We start from the raw sequence: 14,538 nt of genomic DNA, 5'->3' as shown, positions 1-14,538 counted from the left end.
GTATGCTAATATCTCACAGAACAATTTAACTCCAGGCTTGACAAAATGGTAGGCATATTATGTTCCGAGCATACAGAGCACTGGATTGAAAGGAACATATAGGCCAGAACACGAGAAGATTACCAATCCCCTCCAAAAACGAGCCACTTGAGAGCAAGATCAGGAAGCTGTGCCATTATTTTCTCATTACTGTGATGGAGTCCCATTCTTCTCAACCATTTTGAGGACATAAGTATCTTTTTTGAAAAGAAATCTGGAAATAAGGGTAGTGCTTGCAAGTGAATTGCATTGAGCTAAAAAAAGATGAAAATTTTTAATTAACCTACAATATTCACCTGATGAGCTAATGAGTAAAAACTAAAAGGGACAAACAAAGCATATTTTTAAATCCTTACATCAATGACAAATTGAGATGCTATTTACAATGTTTTACTTATGCTGACGGTACTGCAGTTAATATATATTTCATCTATCTTCCATTACTGCAATAATTATTCAGCATTAGAAAATCAGTACAAAATTAGTAATGGCTGTGTTGCACAATAGAAAACGCACTTTATGGGTTAGAAAGGATAATGGATTAACAACATTCTGAGGATTCTTAAATGTATACCTATAAGTTTGACAGTTAACAACAATTTAGACTTGAGACAAAAAAAATGTAATCAGCTGATTAAATAATGAATGAAGATAGGCTAAGACTTGTGTCTGATTCTAGTAGGGGTTAAAACAGTGACCAGATAGATGCCTTTTGGCATGAAGCTCCTCTTCAGCAGAAGGAAGGATATCGCTGCACTGACTGCCTGCTTAACAATAGTTTCATGTCTCCAGGGAACTTTCTGCAAATAGATTTCATCTCGCTTTCTCTTGTACTCCTTAAAACTTCCTGTTTTCTCACGGTCCTTTTGGACGGTGTACAGACTTGCTCCCTCTCTCTTTGAGAACACGGAAATCTCTCCAAAAGAATTCATAGTGTGGAAAGCAGCATTGTTTCATAACCTCCTACTCCAGAGATTTTAAACTTTGGGACTTTGGACTATATTTAGAAGTTTGATAGTTACCTCTTACTGTGAATGGTAAAATCATATAAATTGAAACTGGATTATCGACTGAAGATGGTTAAAATGGCATTTAAACTATTGATAATTACATTTATTGAGAAAATTGCACCATTTCAGAAGGTAACTTCAAAGCAAGTTTCAAGGGTTTACTAATGTCTGAGCTTTATGGTCCTCAAGACTGAGTTCCTCAGTAATATATTAGTACTTTCTCCCTCTGTATAAGGTCTTTTGTTAATGCTAACCAACCAGTAGGAGGTGATCAAGTGCAATATCTGCTGACTAATCTCTGATATGTGGAAAAGTTCCTGATTCTTCTCAGTGCCTCTACTTGAAGAGCTGAAGATTGGGAGCTTGACATGTAGTTTCAAAGCATTTTTAAATCAATAAATTGTAGCGGCAACTAAAAGCTACATAGCAGTTAGTAATATTTCATGTTTGCTTTTCTCTTCTTACACAATAACTTGGACAATGATACTCACAACATAGCCTGGAGACCATGTGCAAACCACTTCCATATTGCCTGGGGCCCTCAGCTGATTTTTCTATGTCTCTCTATCTACAACACACAAGTTTGGATATGAGCTTAAGCTCCCTCCAGGGCAAGTTTGCTGCTGGAGGTTGGGTGGTCAGAATTTCTCTTTCTTGGCCCAACTTGCTATGTCCATTTTCCTGCGTCACAGCTCATTAGAAGTACCAGGCTGTTGGTAAGATCTCTGCCAAGGACAGTCAGGGAAATCACACCCCCGAAGCACCAATAAAGGGTGAAAAAAACCCTCCAAATGGCAATTAAAGGAGCGAAGAAAGGCCCTGAAAGTATCCATTGAAGTTTAATTTAATGCCTATAACAAAAAAGCAATTGGGCAGAAGAGAGGCAAAAGTGTCTACTATTGGGCCCATTCCCAAAAGTGCCATTAACAAGCTTTTTGCTGCCATCCCAGGATGTAGATTGATCCCTCTCTTTGGATTGATGACACTTAAGACAGGCGGCAAAAACTTGGCAGATGGAATATAATGTGGGAAAATGTGAGGTTATGCACTTTGGCAGTAAGAATAGAGGAGCTGAATATTATTTAAATGTAGAAAGACTGCAGAAAGCTGCAGCACAGAAAGATTTGGGAGTCCTTGTGCATGAATCCCAAAAAGCTAACATACAAGTTCAGCAGGTAATAGGGAAGGCAAATGGAATGTTGGCCTTTAGTTCAAAGGGAATGGAGTATAAAAATAAGGAAGTCTTGCTAAAACTATACAAGGCACTAGTTATACCACACTTAGAATACTGTGAACGGTTTTGGTTCCCTTATCTAAGGAAAGATATACTGGCATTGGAGGCAGTCCAGAGAATGTTCACTAGGTTGATCCTAGGAATGGAGGGATTTTCTTATGAGGAGAGGTTGGGTAAAGTTGGGCCTGTACTCATTGGAATTTAGAAGAATGAGAGGTGACATTATTGAAACATATAAGATTCTTAGGGGTCTTGACAGGGTAGATGCTGAGAGGTTGTTTCCCCTTGCAGGAGAGTCTGGGACCAGAGGACAATCTCAGAGTAAGGGGTCGTCTATTTAAGACATACGAGGAGGAGTTTCTTCTCTCAGAGGGTAGTTAATCTGTGGAATTCTTTACCACAGAGGGCTGTAGAGGCTGGGTTGTTAAATATATTCAAGACTGAGATAGACAGATTTTTAATCAGTAAGGGAATCAAGGGTTATGGGGAAAAGGCAGGAATGTGGAGTTGAGGATTATCAGATCAGCCATGATCTCATTGGATGGCAGAGCAGACTTGATGGGCAGAATGGCCTACCTCTGCTCCTACGTCTTATAGTCTTATGGCAAGGGAATTTGATTATTTGTCTGCCTACCCACCATCAATGTCCTTTAAAAGCATTGGGATGCCCAAGTGTTGGACAACCAAGTTCCTTCCTGCAAGGGAGGGAAATTCTTGATGGCACTCTGAGGGAGAGGCGCTTGGCAGTCAGTTTCCCTGCCACATTTTCCTTCATTTATGGTGCAGCCTACGTTCAGCCTAATAGAGAGAGAAATAGGAAGACAGGCAAAAATAGATAAACAGACATACAGATGTATTGATAGATATTATAAGGATATATAAATTAATAGATCATCTGTTAGATATGTAGACAAATAGATAGATATATCCAGGAGTTTTAACATGTGTCAGTGTGAAGCTTATGGAAAAGCCAGAAATTAGTCACCAATTACTTGTCTAAACCATCATTCAGACATCGGTGGTATTCATCCAGCATGGACAGGGTGGCCACCATGTGGGCAAGCCATCTGCACACGCCCACCACTGGGATTGTCCCGTCCTGCCCCAAGGCAGTGGACTTCTGGCTGGGGCGCCACCTCACTCATGGCAGGTCCCACCTGTGACAGGGCCAGAAAATCCCAGCCCATATTGGGCTGAATTTAATGGAGGTGACAGGGGTCTTGCTCACCAGTTGGAAAGCCAACAAGAGCCCCATGTCGCCTATTTTCGAGAAGGCCCACTGCATTATGTGCCACTCAGGCACTTAACTAGACAGTAGCAGGCCTTCCCTGGGATCTAGGACCCAAGGTCAGAAATCCCACCCATCAAGCGCTGCCAGCCAATCAGAGGTCAGCAGCTCTATTGAACAGCAGCACCACTAAAGAGGCAGTGACTGCTGCTGGTATGACACCCCCCCAGACCCAGGCCACAGGTGAGGGATAGCAGAATGGATGTCACAAGGTGGGGATGAGGATGGGAGTTGGCAGCAAGGGCAAGGGGTTGGCTCTCAGAATCCCCCTCCCCGCCATTTCCCAATGCCCAGTCCCTCAATCAGGCACTGAGTGCCATTGAACAAGGGATCTCTCGCCTGAAGCCTGCAAGTGTGTTCGCATTTTGGGCTTGCCCACATGGTGGCTACCCTGTCCATGCTGGATGAATAACACTGATGGCTGGATCAACCTCTTAAGTGGGCATTCATAGCCACTTGAGGGCCTCAATTGGAGGCAGAGCTGGAAGACCGTCCACAAACCTTTCTGTCACGGACTTATTCAGGGTGGAGATGGGAAGATGGCTGGGTCCCCACCCAGTCACCCTCCTGCCCAATTGAATGCCCCCCAACCAGCAAACCCATCACAGGGGAGGGCAAATTCCGCCCATCGCTACATTATTTGGGCAAATTCTCAGACAAGCCTTCATTTTTCTTTCTTCCATGAAAGGCACATTCAGTTCCTCATTAGATTTTCCACTGCATAGTTCAGCAATCCTTTTTACTTTCCGTGCTTCTTGGGGGCCAGGTAGCATGGAATTAATTCTGCTGTAGTAGAAAGCATTTAACTTATTGTGTACACAGTTCAGAATACCAGGCAACAAATCTATCTGGGAGAGAGTTCCACAGCTCTAGTGTAACGCTTTACTGCTGACAGTTTACAAATTCTTTTGAAAATATTGAGGTGTAGCGACAGCAACACTTGTTGCAAAAAAACTTGGCGTTTTAATTAAGCCATAGCAAATTTTTTGTGTGGCATTCTCCAGTCCTAAATCTGTTCTCGTCTTGTTTAACATCTCAATAGAATTCTGCTTTCTTGGATGTTAATAATTCAATCTAATTAAAATTGTTTTTCATCTTTATCGACAGTTGTGTGGGAAGGAGTTCAACCGGATGCACAATTTGATGGGACACATGCACCTGCACTCTGACAGCAAACCATTCAAATGTCTATATTGTCCCAGCAAATTTACCCTGAAGGGAAATCTTACCCGTCATATGAAGGTTAAACATGGAGTCATGGATGGAGGGCATGATTCACAAAGTAAGAATGCAGTTTAAATGAAGTATAGATTTTTTTTTCCAGAACGTGGTAACTTCATAGGTCAAAAAGGTTTTGATCTGGATGATTCAGTGCATTGAATATTTTGAAGCTCTCTCCTCTCTGCTTCCTTTTATTGTCTCTTCCTTCTGTGTTTTCTCTCCTTTTTTAGTTCCTGTTTCTTCTCTCTTTTCCCTTCCCTCTCTTTCCTCTTTCTCCTGCTTTGTTTCTCTTCCCTTTGTCTCTCTACGCCTCTGTTTCTTTCTTTTCCTCCTTTTTTCTCTTTTCCCTACTGCTATCTGATAATTCCACAATGAACTGAAGGGTTGCCATGCTACCTAATGAGCTCTTTCATTACTGAAGCAGTTGGAAAGAATTTTTTTTAATCTTTCTATACTTCTTTTCTATCCTATTATTTCTATATGTCACGGGCGCCTGGGAGGTAAAAGGAGAAAACCCTACAAGTTAAGCCTTTCAATGAGATAGTCTGGCTGGAAATGTAATGTAAAAGCAAAATACTCCCGATGCTGGAAATCCAAAACAGAAATAAAAATACCTGGAAAAACTCAGCAGGTCTGGCAGCATCTGCGGAGAGGAACACAGTTAATTTTTTGAGTCCATATGACTCTTCAACAGAACGAAGTAAAAGTAGAAAAGAGGTGAAAAATCAGTTGGTTTAAGGGAGGGGTGGAGTGGGAGAGGTAGAGCTGGAGAGAGGGCCAATGATGTGTGGAAATAGCCAAAAGATGTCATAGACAAAAGGACAAAGAGGTTTTGAAGGTGGTGATATTATCTAAGGAATGTGCTAATTAAGGGTAGAAAGCAGGACAAGCAAGGTACAGATAGCCGTAGTGAGGGGTGGGGTGGAGTGAAGGGAAGGGGTCAAAATAGGATAAAAGGTAGGGATAAAAGAATGGACGGAAATACATTTAAAAATAATGGAAATAGGTGGGAAAAGAAAAATCTACATAAATTTTTTGGGGAAAAAAGGGGGAACCGAAAGGGGGTGCGGATGGAGGAGAGAGTTCATGATCTAAAACTGTTGAACTCAATATTCAGTCCGGAAGGCTGTAAAGTGCCTAGTCGGAAGATGAGGTGCTGTTCTTCTAGTTTGCGTTGAGCTTCACTGGAACAATGCAGCAGGCCAAGGACGGACATGTGGGCATGAGAGCAGGGTGGAGTGTTGAAATGGCAAGTGACAGGGAGGTCTGGGTCATGGTTGTAGAGACACTGAAGGTGTTCTGCAAAACGGTCACCCAGTCTGTGTTTGGTCTCTCCAATGTAGAGGAAACCACACTGGGAGCAACAAATGCAGTAGACTAAATTGAGGGAAGTGCAAGTGAAATGCTGCTTCACTTGAAAGGAATGTTTGGGCCCTTGGACGGTAAGAAGAGGAGAAGGGGCAGGTGTTGCACCTTCTGTGGTTGCATGGGAAGGTGCCGTGGGAGGGGGTTGAGGTGTAGGGGCTGATGGAGGAGTGGACCAGTGTGTCCCGGAGGGAACGATCCCTGCAGAATGCCGCCGGGGGTGTGAAGGGAAGATGTGGTTGGTGGTGGCATCATGCTGGAGTTGGTGGAAATGGCGGAGGATGATCCTTTGAATGCGGAGGCTGGTGGGGTGATAAGTGAGGACAAGGGGGACCCTATCATGTTTCTGGGAGGGAGGAGACGGTGTGAGGGCGGATGCACGGGAGATGGGCCAGACACAGTTGAGGGCCCTGTCAACCACCATGGGTGGAAAACCTCGGTTAAGAAAGAAGGAGGATGTGTCAGAGGAACTGTTTTTGAAAGTGGCATCATCAGAACAGATGCGACGGAGGCAAAGGAACTGAGAGAATGGGATGGAGTCCTTACAGGAAACGGGGTGTGAGGAGCTGTAGTTGAGGTAGCTGTGGGAGTCGGTAGGCTTGTAATGGATATTGGTGGATAGTCTATCACCAGAGATTGAGACAGTGAGGTCAAGGAAGGGAAGGGAAGGGAACTGTCAGAGATGGACCATGTGAAAATAATAGAGGGGTGGAAATTGGAAGCAAAATTAATAAATTTTTCCAGGTCCAGACGAAAGCATGAAGCAGCACTGAAGTGATCATCGATGTACCAGATAAAGAGTTGTGGGAGGGGGCCAGAGTAGGACTGGAACAAGGAATGTTCCACATACCCCATAAAGTGACAGGCATAACTGGGGCCCATGTGGGTATCCATAGCCACACCTTTTATTTGGAGGAAGTGAGAGGAGTTGAAGGAGAAATTGTTCAGTGTGAGAACAAGTTCAGCCAGACAGAGGAGAGTAGTAGTGGATGGGGATTGTTCAGGCCTCTGTTCGAGGAAGAAGCTAAGGGCCCTCAGACCATCCTGGTGGGGGATGGAGGTGTAAAGGGTTTGGACGTCCATGGTGAAGAGGAGGTGGTTGGGGCCAGGGAACTGGAAATTGTTGATATGATGTAGGGTGTCAGAGGAATCAGAGATGTAAGTGGGAAGGGACTAGACAACGGGAGAGAGAATGGAGTCAAGATAGCAAGAAATGCGTTTTGTGGGGCAGGAACAGGCTGACACGATCGGTCTGCCGGGACAGTCCTGTTTGTGGATTTTGGGTAGGAGGTAGAAGTGGGCCGTCCGAGGTTAGGAGACTGAGGTTGGAATCCCCATTAACCACTACTCATCTCTGTCTGGCTGAACTTGTTCTCAGGTTGAACAATTTCTCCTTAAACTCCTCTCACTTCCTCCAAATAAAAGGTGTGGCTATGGGTACCGGTATGGGCCCCAGTTATGCCTGTCTCTTTATGGGGTATGTGGAACATTCCTTGTTCCAGTCCTACTCCAACACCCTCCCACAACTCTTTCTCTGGTACATCGATGATCGCTTCGGTGCTGCTTCATGCTCTCGTCTGGATCTGGAAAAATTTATTAATTTTGCTTCCAATCTCCACCCCTCCATCATTTTCACATGGTCCATCTCTGACACTTCCCTTCCCTTCCTTGACCTCTCTGTCTCAATTTCTGGTGATAGACTGTCCACCAATATTCATTGCAAGCCTACCGACTCCCACAGCTACCTCAACTACAGCTCCTCACACCCCGCTTCCTGGAAGGACTCCATCCCATTCTCTCAGTTCCTTCGCCTCCGTCGCATCTGTTCTGATGATGCTACCTTCAAAAACAGTTCCTCTGACATGTCCTCCTTCTTCCTTAACCGAGGTTTTCCACCCATGGTAGTTGACAGAGCCCTCAACCGTGTCCAGCCCATTTCCCGTGCATCCGCCTTCACACCTTTCTCTCCCTCCCAGAACCATGATATGGTCCCCCTTGTCCTCACTTATCACCCCACCAGCCTCCGCATTCAAAGGATCATCCTCCGCCATTTCCGCCAACTCCAGCATGATGCCACCACCAAACACATCTTCCCTTCACCCCCCCCCCCCCCCCCCCCCCCCCCCCAAGCGGCATTCCGCAGGGATCGTTCCCTCCGGGACACCCTGGTCCACTCCTCCATCACCCCTTACACCTCAACCCCCTCCCACGGCATCTTCCCATGCAACCGCAGAAGATGCAATCCTGACCCTTTACTTCCCCCTCTCCTCACCGTTCAAAGACCCAAACACTCCTTTCAGGTGAAGCAACATTTCACTTGCACTTCTCTCAGTTTAGTCTACTGCATTCGCTGCTCCCAATGCGTTTTCCTCTACACTGATGAGACCAAACGCAGACTGGGTGACCACTTTGCGGAACAACTTTGGTCTGTCCACAAGCATGACCCAGACCTCCCTGTCGCTTGCCATTTCAACACTCCACCCTGCTTTCATGCCCACATGTCCATCCTTGGCCTGCTGCATTGTCCCAGTGAAGCTCAATGCAAACAGCATCTTCCGACTAGACACTTTACAGCCTTCCGGACTGAATATTGAGTTCAACAATTTTAGATCATGAACTCTCTCCTCCATCCCCAACCGCTTTCCGATCCCCCCCTTTTATTTTCCAATAATTTATATAGGTTTTTCTTTTCTCCAGGATTGGACACTTGGAGATTGATTTTCAATTCCTGGAGACTCCCAGCCAATCCTGAAAGGTTGCCTACCTAATATGACCTCCTGTGTAGTGCACTCCTCCTCCGTCTTGTCCCAGTTGTTCCTCTTTCTCTCCTATCTTCTTTGTTACTCCCACGTTAAAAGTAACCCCAGCTATTCCAATCATTACTGTAGAAAAACTCGGATGAAAACAGAAGTCAGAAATCAGTTGTAGAAGTGAGAAAATAGGCCAAAATGTCCAAAAGTTAGCCAGTAGTCGAAAAGGACAAACCAACTTGAGATAGGGAGAAACATGGGTGAAGACAGTGATGTAGTGGTGTTACTGGGCTAGTAATACAGGGGACCAGGCTAATGCTCTGGGAATATGGGTTCAAATCCCTCAACAGCAGCTGGTGGAATTCAACTTCAATTAATACATTCTGGAATTAAAAGCTAGTCTCATTAATAATGGCTGACTATGAAATTATTGTCAACTGTCATAAAAATCCATCTGGTTCACTAATGCCCCTTAGGGAAAGAAATCTGCTGTCCTTGTCTGGCCTACATGTGCCCGGTTTAATTAATTGGCCTAGCAAGCCACTCAAATCAAGGCCATTTAGGGATAGGCAGCAAATGCTGGCCTTGCCAGCAATACCCACATCTCATAAAAGAATACATTTTAAAAAGTTGACATGAAGCATAATTAGATGGCAACAGGCTGGAACTGATAAAGCAAGAAACCTGAAAGGGAAAAGGCTGCAGTGAAATCTAGATAACACATGTAAAAAGGTTACATGAAGAAAAGACACTCCTTTCATAACATGTAACTTATCTTATGGTGTAGTCTAGTCCACCCATTTATTCTCCTGAGGAAGCTTTCTGTGTAAATATTTTCAAATGCTCAAAGGTTATCCTGTAAAACTTACCCTCACATCTTTGCTATTTAAGCCTGGCCTACTTCCTTCCATGGATTACATCTTCCCGACATACCTGCTACAGAGGACCATTGTATGATGTGGAATATTTGGTCCTCTTGGTATATAACCTCCTTGAAGGAATGAATAAAGCATAGAGCAGTTTCCATGTTAACATTGCTAATTTTAACAAAAAGAAGGAATGAATAGGTACACAAAAATGGGAAGATAGAAAAAGGAAAGGCACCAGGTAATGGAGATATAGAACGGTGGCACATATTGGCTGCAGTTACTTATTTATCAGCAAAATTTTGTGTAAATAACTTCATAAGATTTGTTGCTGACAATTAAATGTGAATACTTAAATCTGATTAATGGTTGGTTAGTTAATTAATATCTACATATAAAATATTACCACTTGTCTGCCTTTTTCTTTCTTATTCTCCAAAGTTCTTGACTATTAAGAGTGCCTATGCTGTAAATTAGAAAGTGTCGGTAACTAATATTGACCCTGGCAGTATAAACCATGTACTGACCCTGACCAGAACAAATTTGGCTGTTATTTTCTTATCAATAATCTATTGGCATCTTCTGGAATAAAACATTATAAAATACAATTATCCTGGCCAACTAAATAAGTCAGAGCAATAAATAAATCAAAACTGCATTCTACTCAGAATATAAACCAGAGGGGATGAAATAATTTGACAGGTTAAACTATTTCCAGCAGGCCTGTAGTGTCACGACAGAGAGATTAACATCAAACACTCAAGCTCATGTGCCCTATTATTTATAGCACTTTATTCCCTTTTGTTCCAGTTGTGAATGAATACATTTGTACTAGCTGTGACCCTGAGATAGGTAAATAAAACAATCAAATCCTGTACTCAAAGAGTAGGTCACAAGGGCAAAAACATTTTGAAACAATGGGCATAAATAAAAAAACCTTTAACGTTCGTTCAATCAAAACCTGCTAAATGTATTGCTATTTGTTTTTGATATGCTTCTCTGCTTTGCTTCCCCCACATAGTGAATGAACAGAAATTTAAACTAAGTTAACATTTTTTCCATTAATGTTTCAGGTGGGGAAGAATCTGCATCTGAAACATTATCCTAACTTTTTTTTCTGTCAGGTGGTGACTAACGGACAGTCTTTAAATTCAGGTTTCCAGTGTTCATGGTTTATAAACCTATAATCGTTTTATTTTTTAACTTTTGGCATCTTGAGGGCCAGGAAGAGAAAAAATGCTCCTAGACTATAAAAGGCAGCCTTGTGTCTCCTCGCTGTCAGCTGCCTCCCTATCCCTACACCCCACCCATCCCATCATCCCTGCTCTGCCCCTACAACAATGATCTGGGGCCTTAGGAAAATTAATAAAAAGAGATAGAAAATATAGTCAATGAGGGTCACCCTAATAATACAAATGATGTATTATGTACAATAATTATTTTGTGTTTCAAAACTTTAACAATTGGCAATCTGAAGCATTAATTTTAAATACTTAAAAGACATAAATATTTAATTCAATATTAGACTATAATTATTATCTACCATGTTTAACAGAACCATATAAAACATTTTGTGGGATGTCTTGATTGATGATCATGTTGATGTACCTAAATTTTAGGCTTCAGGCGGAGAGGGCGGATCGGAATTGTACAGAATAATCTAATGAGCAATTTTGAGCAGGAAGAGCCCTTTGACCTTTCCCAAAAGAGCAGAATAAAAACATCATCCCAGTCTGATGGGGAAAGTGCCAAGGGGAGCTCTTGTCAAGAAGAAGACGACGACAATTACTACACAATAGACCAATACAGCCCTGATATGTATTGCAGAGCAGACAAAATATATATGCCAGAAGACCTATCCCAGAAACCAGGAAGACTGATTCAAGACTTCAGAGACTCAGACAATGAAGAGCAGGACAAAGAGGGAGTGATAAATGACGAAGATGAAGACTTGATGGCTCATAGAAAATATCTACAGAATGGAACTGTAACTGACAAACATAGCACTGCTGCTCTGCACTATCTATTTGATATGAATGAAAACTACAAGGACTTTTGTCTTGACAGGAGGTGTAGCCCAGTGTGAAAAACTCAAGGGTGATAAAATGCAACCACTATATTGATTTAAATTTCTGAAAGAAATAGGAATGCTGTAAACAGAATATGGATTATTGATTTGGGACATCAGAAATATGAGCTGTATGGTAGCTTTAGCTTGCAATATTAATATTTATTTAGATTATGCGGTTCATTGGCTTGGACCCTATCTGATCACAGTGCCACATCTTCACAACTTGCCCTTCTGTCAAATTGCAACCAGTGGAACTGACAACTTATATAAAGCCCTCACAACTACACAAAGCTGCATATTTTGGTGTATCATCAATAGTCAAACTATCTGCTTGGTAAGCGTAAGGAAGAATATGCCATCCTCAATTCTTGTCTGTTGAACAGTGGGACTTGAATAAAACAACTGATTCTATTCACTGCACGTTTATGAAGATTGTATCTAGCCTGTGTCACTACAGGGATATGAAGAGAGCACTTTGTTTGCCATGTCAATAAGGATAGAAAATGTGCAGGGTTGCTGCAAGTTTGTCCAATGTTAAATATGCAAATTATTATTACTATTTCTCCAGATATAATTTCAAGTGCTTATTTTAAATATACTTGTCATTGTTATTACTAATCAGATATTAGCAAGACACATTTTGGTATATTTCTCTGGTATATTTTCTAGATTTGAAGTTTAAATTTAAATTGTGTCCTCCAGTGAAAACCTTTCTTGGTATTTATCCAATGCATGCAAAGTTTTTTTAAGTAATAAAATACATTTGCTGAAGTATGAGGCAATGCCGGAACTATTACAAACCAACGACAAATGGAGAAAATATGTAATAATAAAGTAATCGTGGGTTTTCAATGAAATAGAAAATCTCATATGCTTGTCATCTGTGTCTGATCTGAAGTAAGATAAAGAAACAAAAGAATGCTCTTTTGTGAGATACATGAATGTCTTGCGGTTTGTCTTTTTATTTAGTCCTTGTGAAGACTTGAGGACCACTTGTTTAAACTCCTACATATAATTCAAGTCATCCTGGAGTAAACACTGACTTAGATTCTCAGGAATGACAGCCTCACATCACAGCTGAATATTTGAGTTCCGGTGCTGGCTTGTGCTTGAAATCTGCCATTTCGACATGAAATAAAATTAGTTGCTTTTTAGCCGTACCTCATAATACTGAAGAGATCCATTTTGGGAAGGGGTGGGGAAAATGTGTGTACTTCTCTAATGAAAGCACATCCATTGCATGAATCTACTGGTGTAGGAGATCATGCTGACGCCTGTTAACATAAATTCAGAGCTTTAAAAAGATGATAAAAAGCAAACAATCATGATTGAAATGGTAGAAAAGGGTGTGGAAAATTAGGTAGAAATGTAAATATAAAGCATTTGCTCACAGAGTATTAGCACAATATTCTGTCATTTAATTATGCACTCATTCATAAAATTCTTTAAAAAATACTGGTTATATGTGTTGGAAATCATTGTTATCCAGTGTTATTCTAAAGTTTAAAGTACATATAGTAAAGGACCAATATGGAATACATGTAGTGTTGAGCATTGACCAACTGCTTGTATTAATTTTTCATCAACAATTGATGTGCATATCAATGCTACAAAATTGTACCCTCCCCTTTCTCTGCACTCATTTTTCAATTTTGGTAAGACTAACATTTCCAGCACGTTTTCAAGTTAATTAATAAAATAATTATGATCTATATTCCTAATTGTTACATGTACTCTGTTTCATAATATTCATAATAGATACCCAATAAAAATATGCAAGATGCATTGTGTGTTCCTGAATATCTTGCTAAGCAGAAAGTAATGTGCTACATTATAAAATAAAGGAGCAGCAATTCAGTGGACTTATTCAATAGCTTTAATTGTTTCCAGTTCTTCTTCTTATTATGTCCACGGACAGTCTCTACATGGCCCAGCCAGAACTGGACACATTTTTGTGCCTTGTTGTTGAATTCGGCAAGATCTGCAACAGTGTAGAGTTCCCCTAGCGATAGGCACTGCAGGAGATGTTGCATAGTCTGTGGCTCAGTTCCACATTCACAAGTTGTTGGGCTGGTTGTATATCCCCATTTGCTTAGTGACAACTTTGAATGACCTACACCTAGGTCCTAAGTCTGTTAAGGCACTTCCAGGTTGCCCAGTTGCAATTAGCTCCTGGGGGAAGTCTTTCATTCAGTAGAATTTCCATCGCTGGGGGTTGTTCGAGACTGGCGAGCCGGTCTTTCCACAAGGCGACGCCGGCTTCAGATGGGGTTGATTGTAATGGAACAACACTGTTCATGAAGCTCTTCCTTGACTTTAGGCGGCTGGGTGTAGGTGTATGACCATGTAGAGGGTGCCTCTTATCTGATGTTTGATGGAGTCGCTCTTTCTTGCTGGCTACCATTCTTCTTATATCAGGGGGAGCGATAACTGCCAGGATATATAGGCTGTTGATGTTTGTTGGTTTTAAACAACCTGTGATAAGTCAGCAGCTTGCATTCAGAATGGCATTCATCTTCTTAGCATGAGTAGATCTTTCCCATGCAGGGCAGGCATATTTGGCAGTGGAATAGCAAAGAGCAAGTGCACTTGTTCGCAATGTTTTCGAGCTTGCTCCCCATTTTGTGTTAGTGAGCTTATTCAGGATGTTGTTTTGTGCGCTCACTTTTGCCTTTGTATTTTCGATGTGGTTCT

General features: G+C 41.9%; 1 protein-coding gene across 1 annotated transcript in view; it reads left to right on the top strand.

Annotated features, from left to right (window-relative positions):
* The window catches only part of znf366 (zinc finger protein 366), a 69,224-nt gene extending 55,597 nt beyond the window's left edge, over nucleotides 1-13,627 (top strand). The window contains exons 4-5 of the mRNA XM_041186747.1: nucleotides 4,679-4,853; nucleotides 11,393-13,627. Of these exons, the coding sequence (XP_041042681.1) occupies nucleotides 4,679-4,853; nucleotides 11,393-11,859 (642 nt within the window). The 3' untranslated portion in view covers nucleotides 11,860-13,627. The remainder of the gene's footprint in view (nucleotides 1-4,678; nucleotides 4,854-11,392) is intronic.
* The last annotated feature ends 911 nt before the right edge of the window (nucleotides 13,628-14,538 follow it).

This window comes from Carcharodon carcharias, chromosome 4 (genome assembly GCF_017639515.1).
Source record: "Carcharodon carcharias isolate sCarCar2 chromosome 4, sCarCar2.pri, whole genome shotgun sequence".
NCBI classification, from domain to species: Eukaryota; Metazoa; Chordata; class Chondrichthyes; order Lamniformes; family Lamnidae; genus Carcharodon; species Carcharodon carcharias.
The sequence above is the reverse complement of the archived record's forward strand: the minus strand, read 5'-3'. Positions and strand labels throughout refer to the sequence as shown.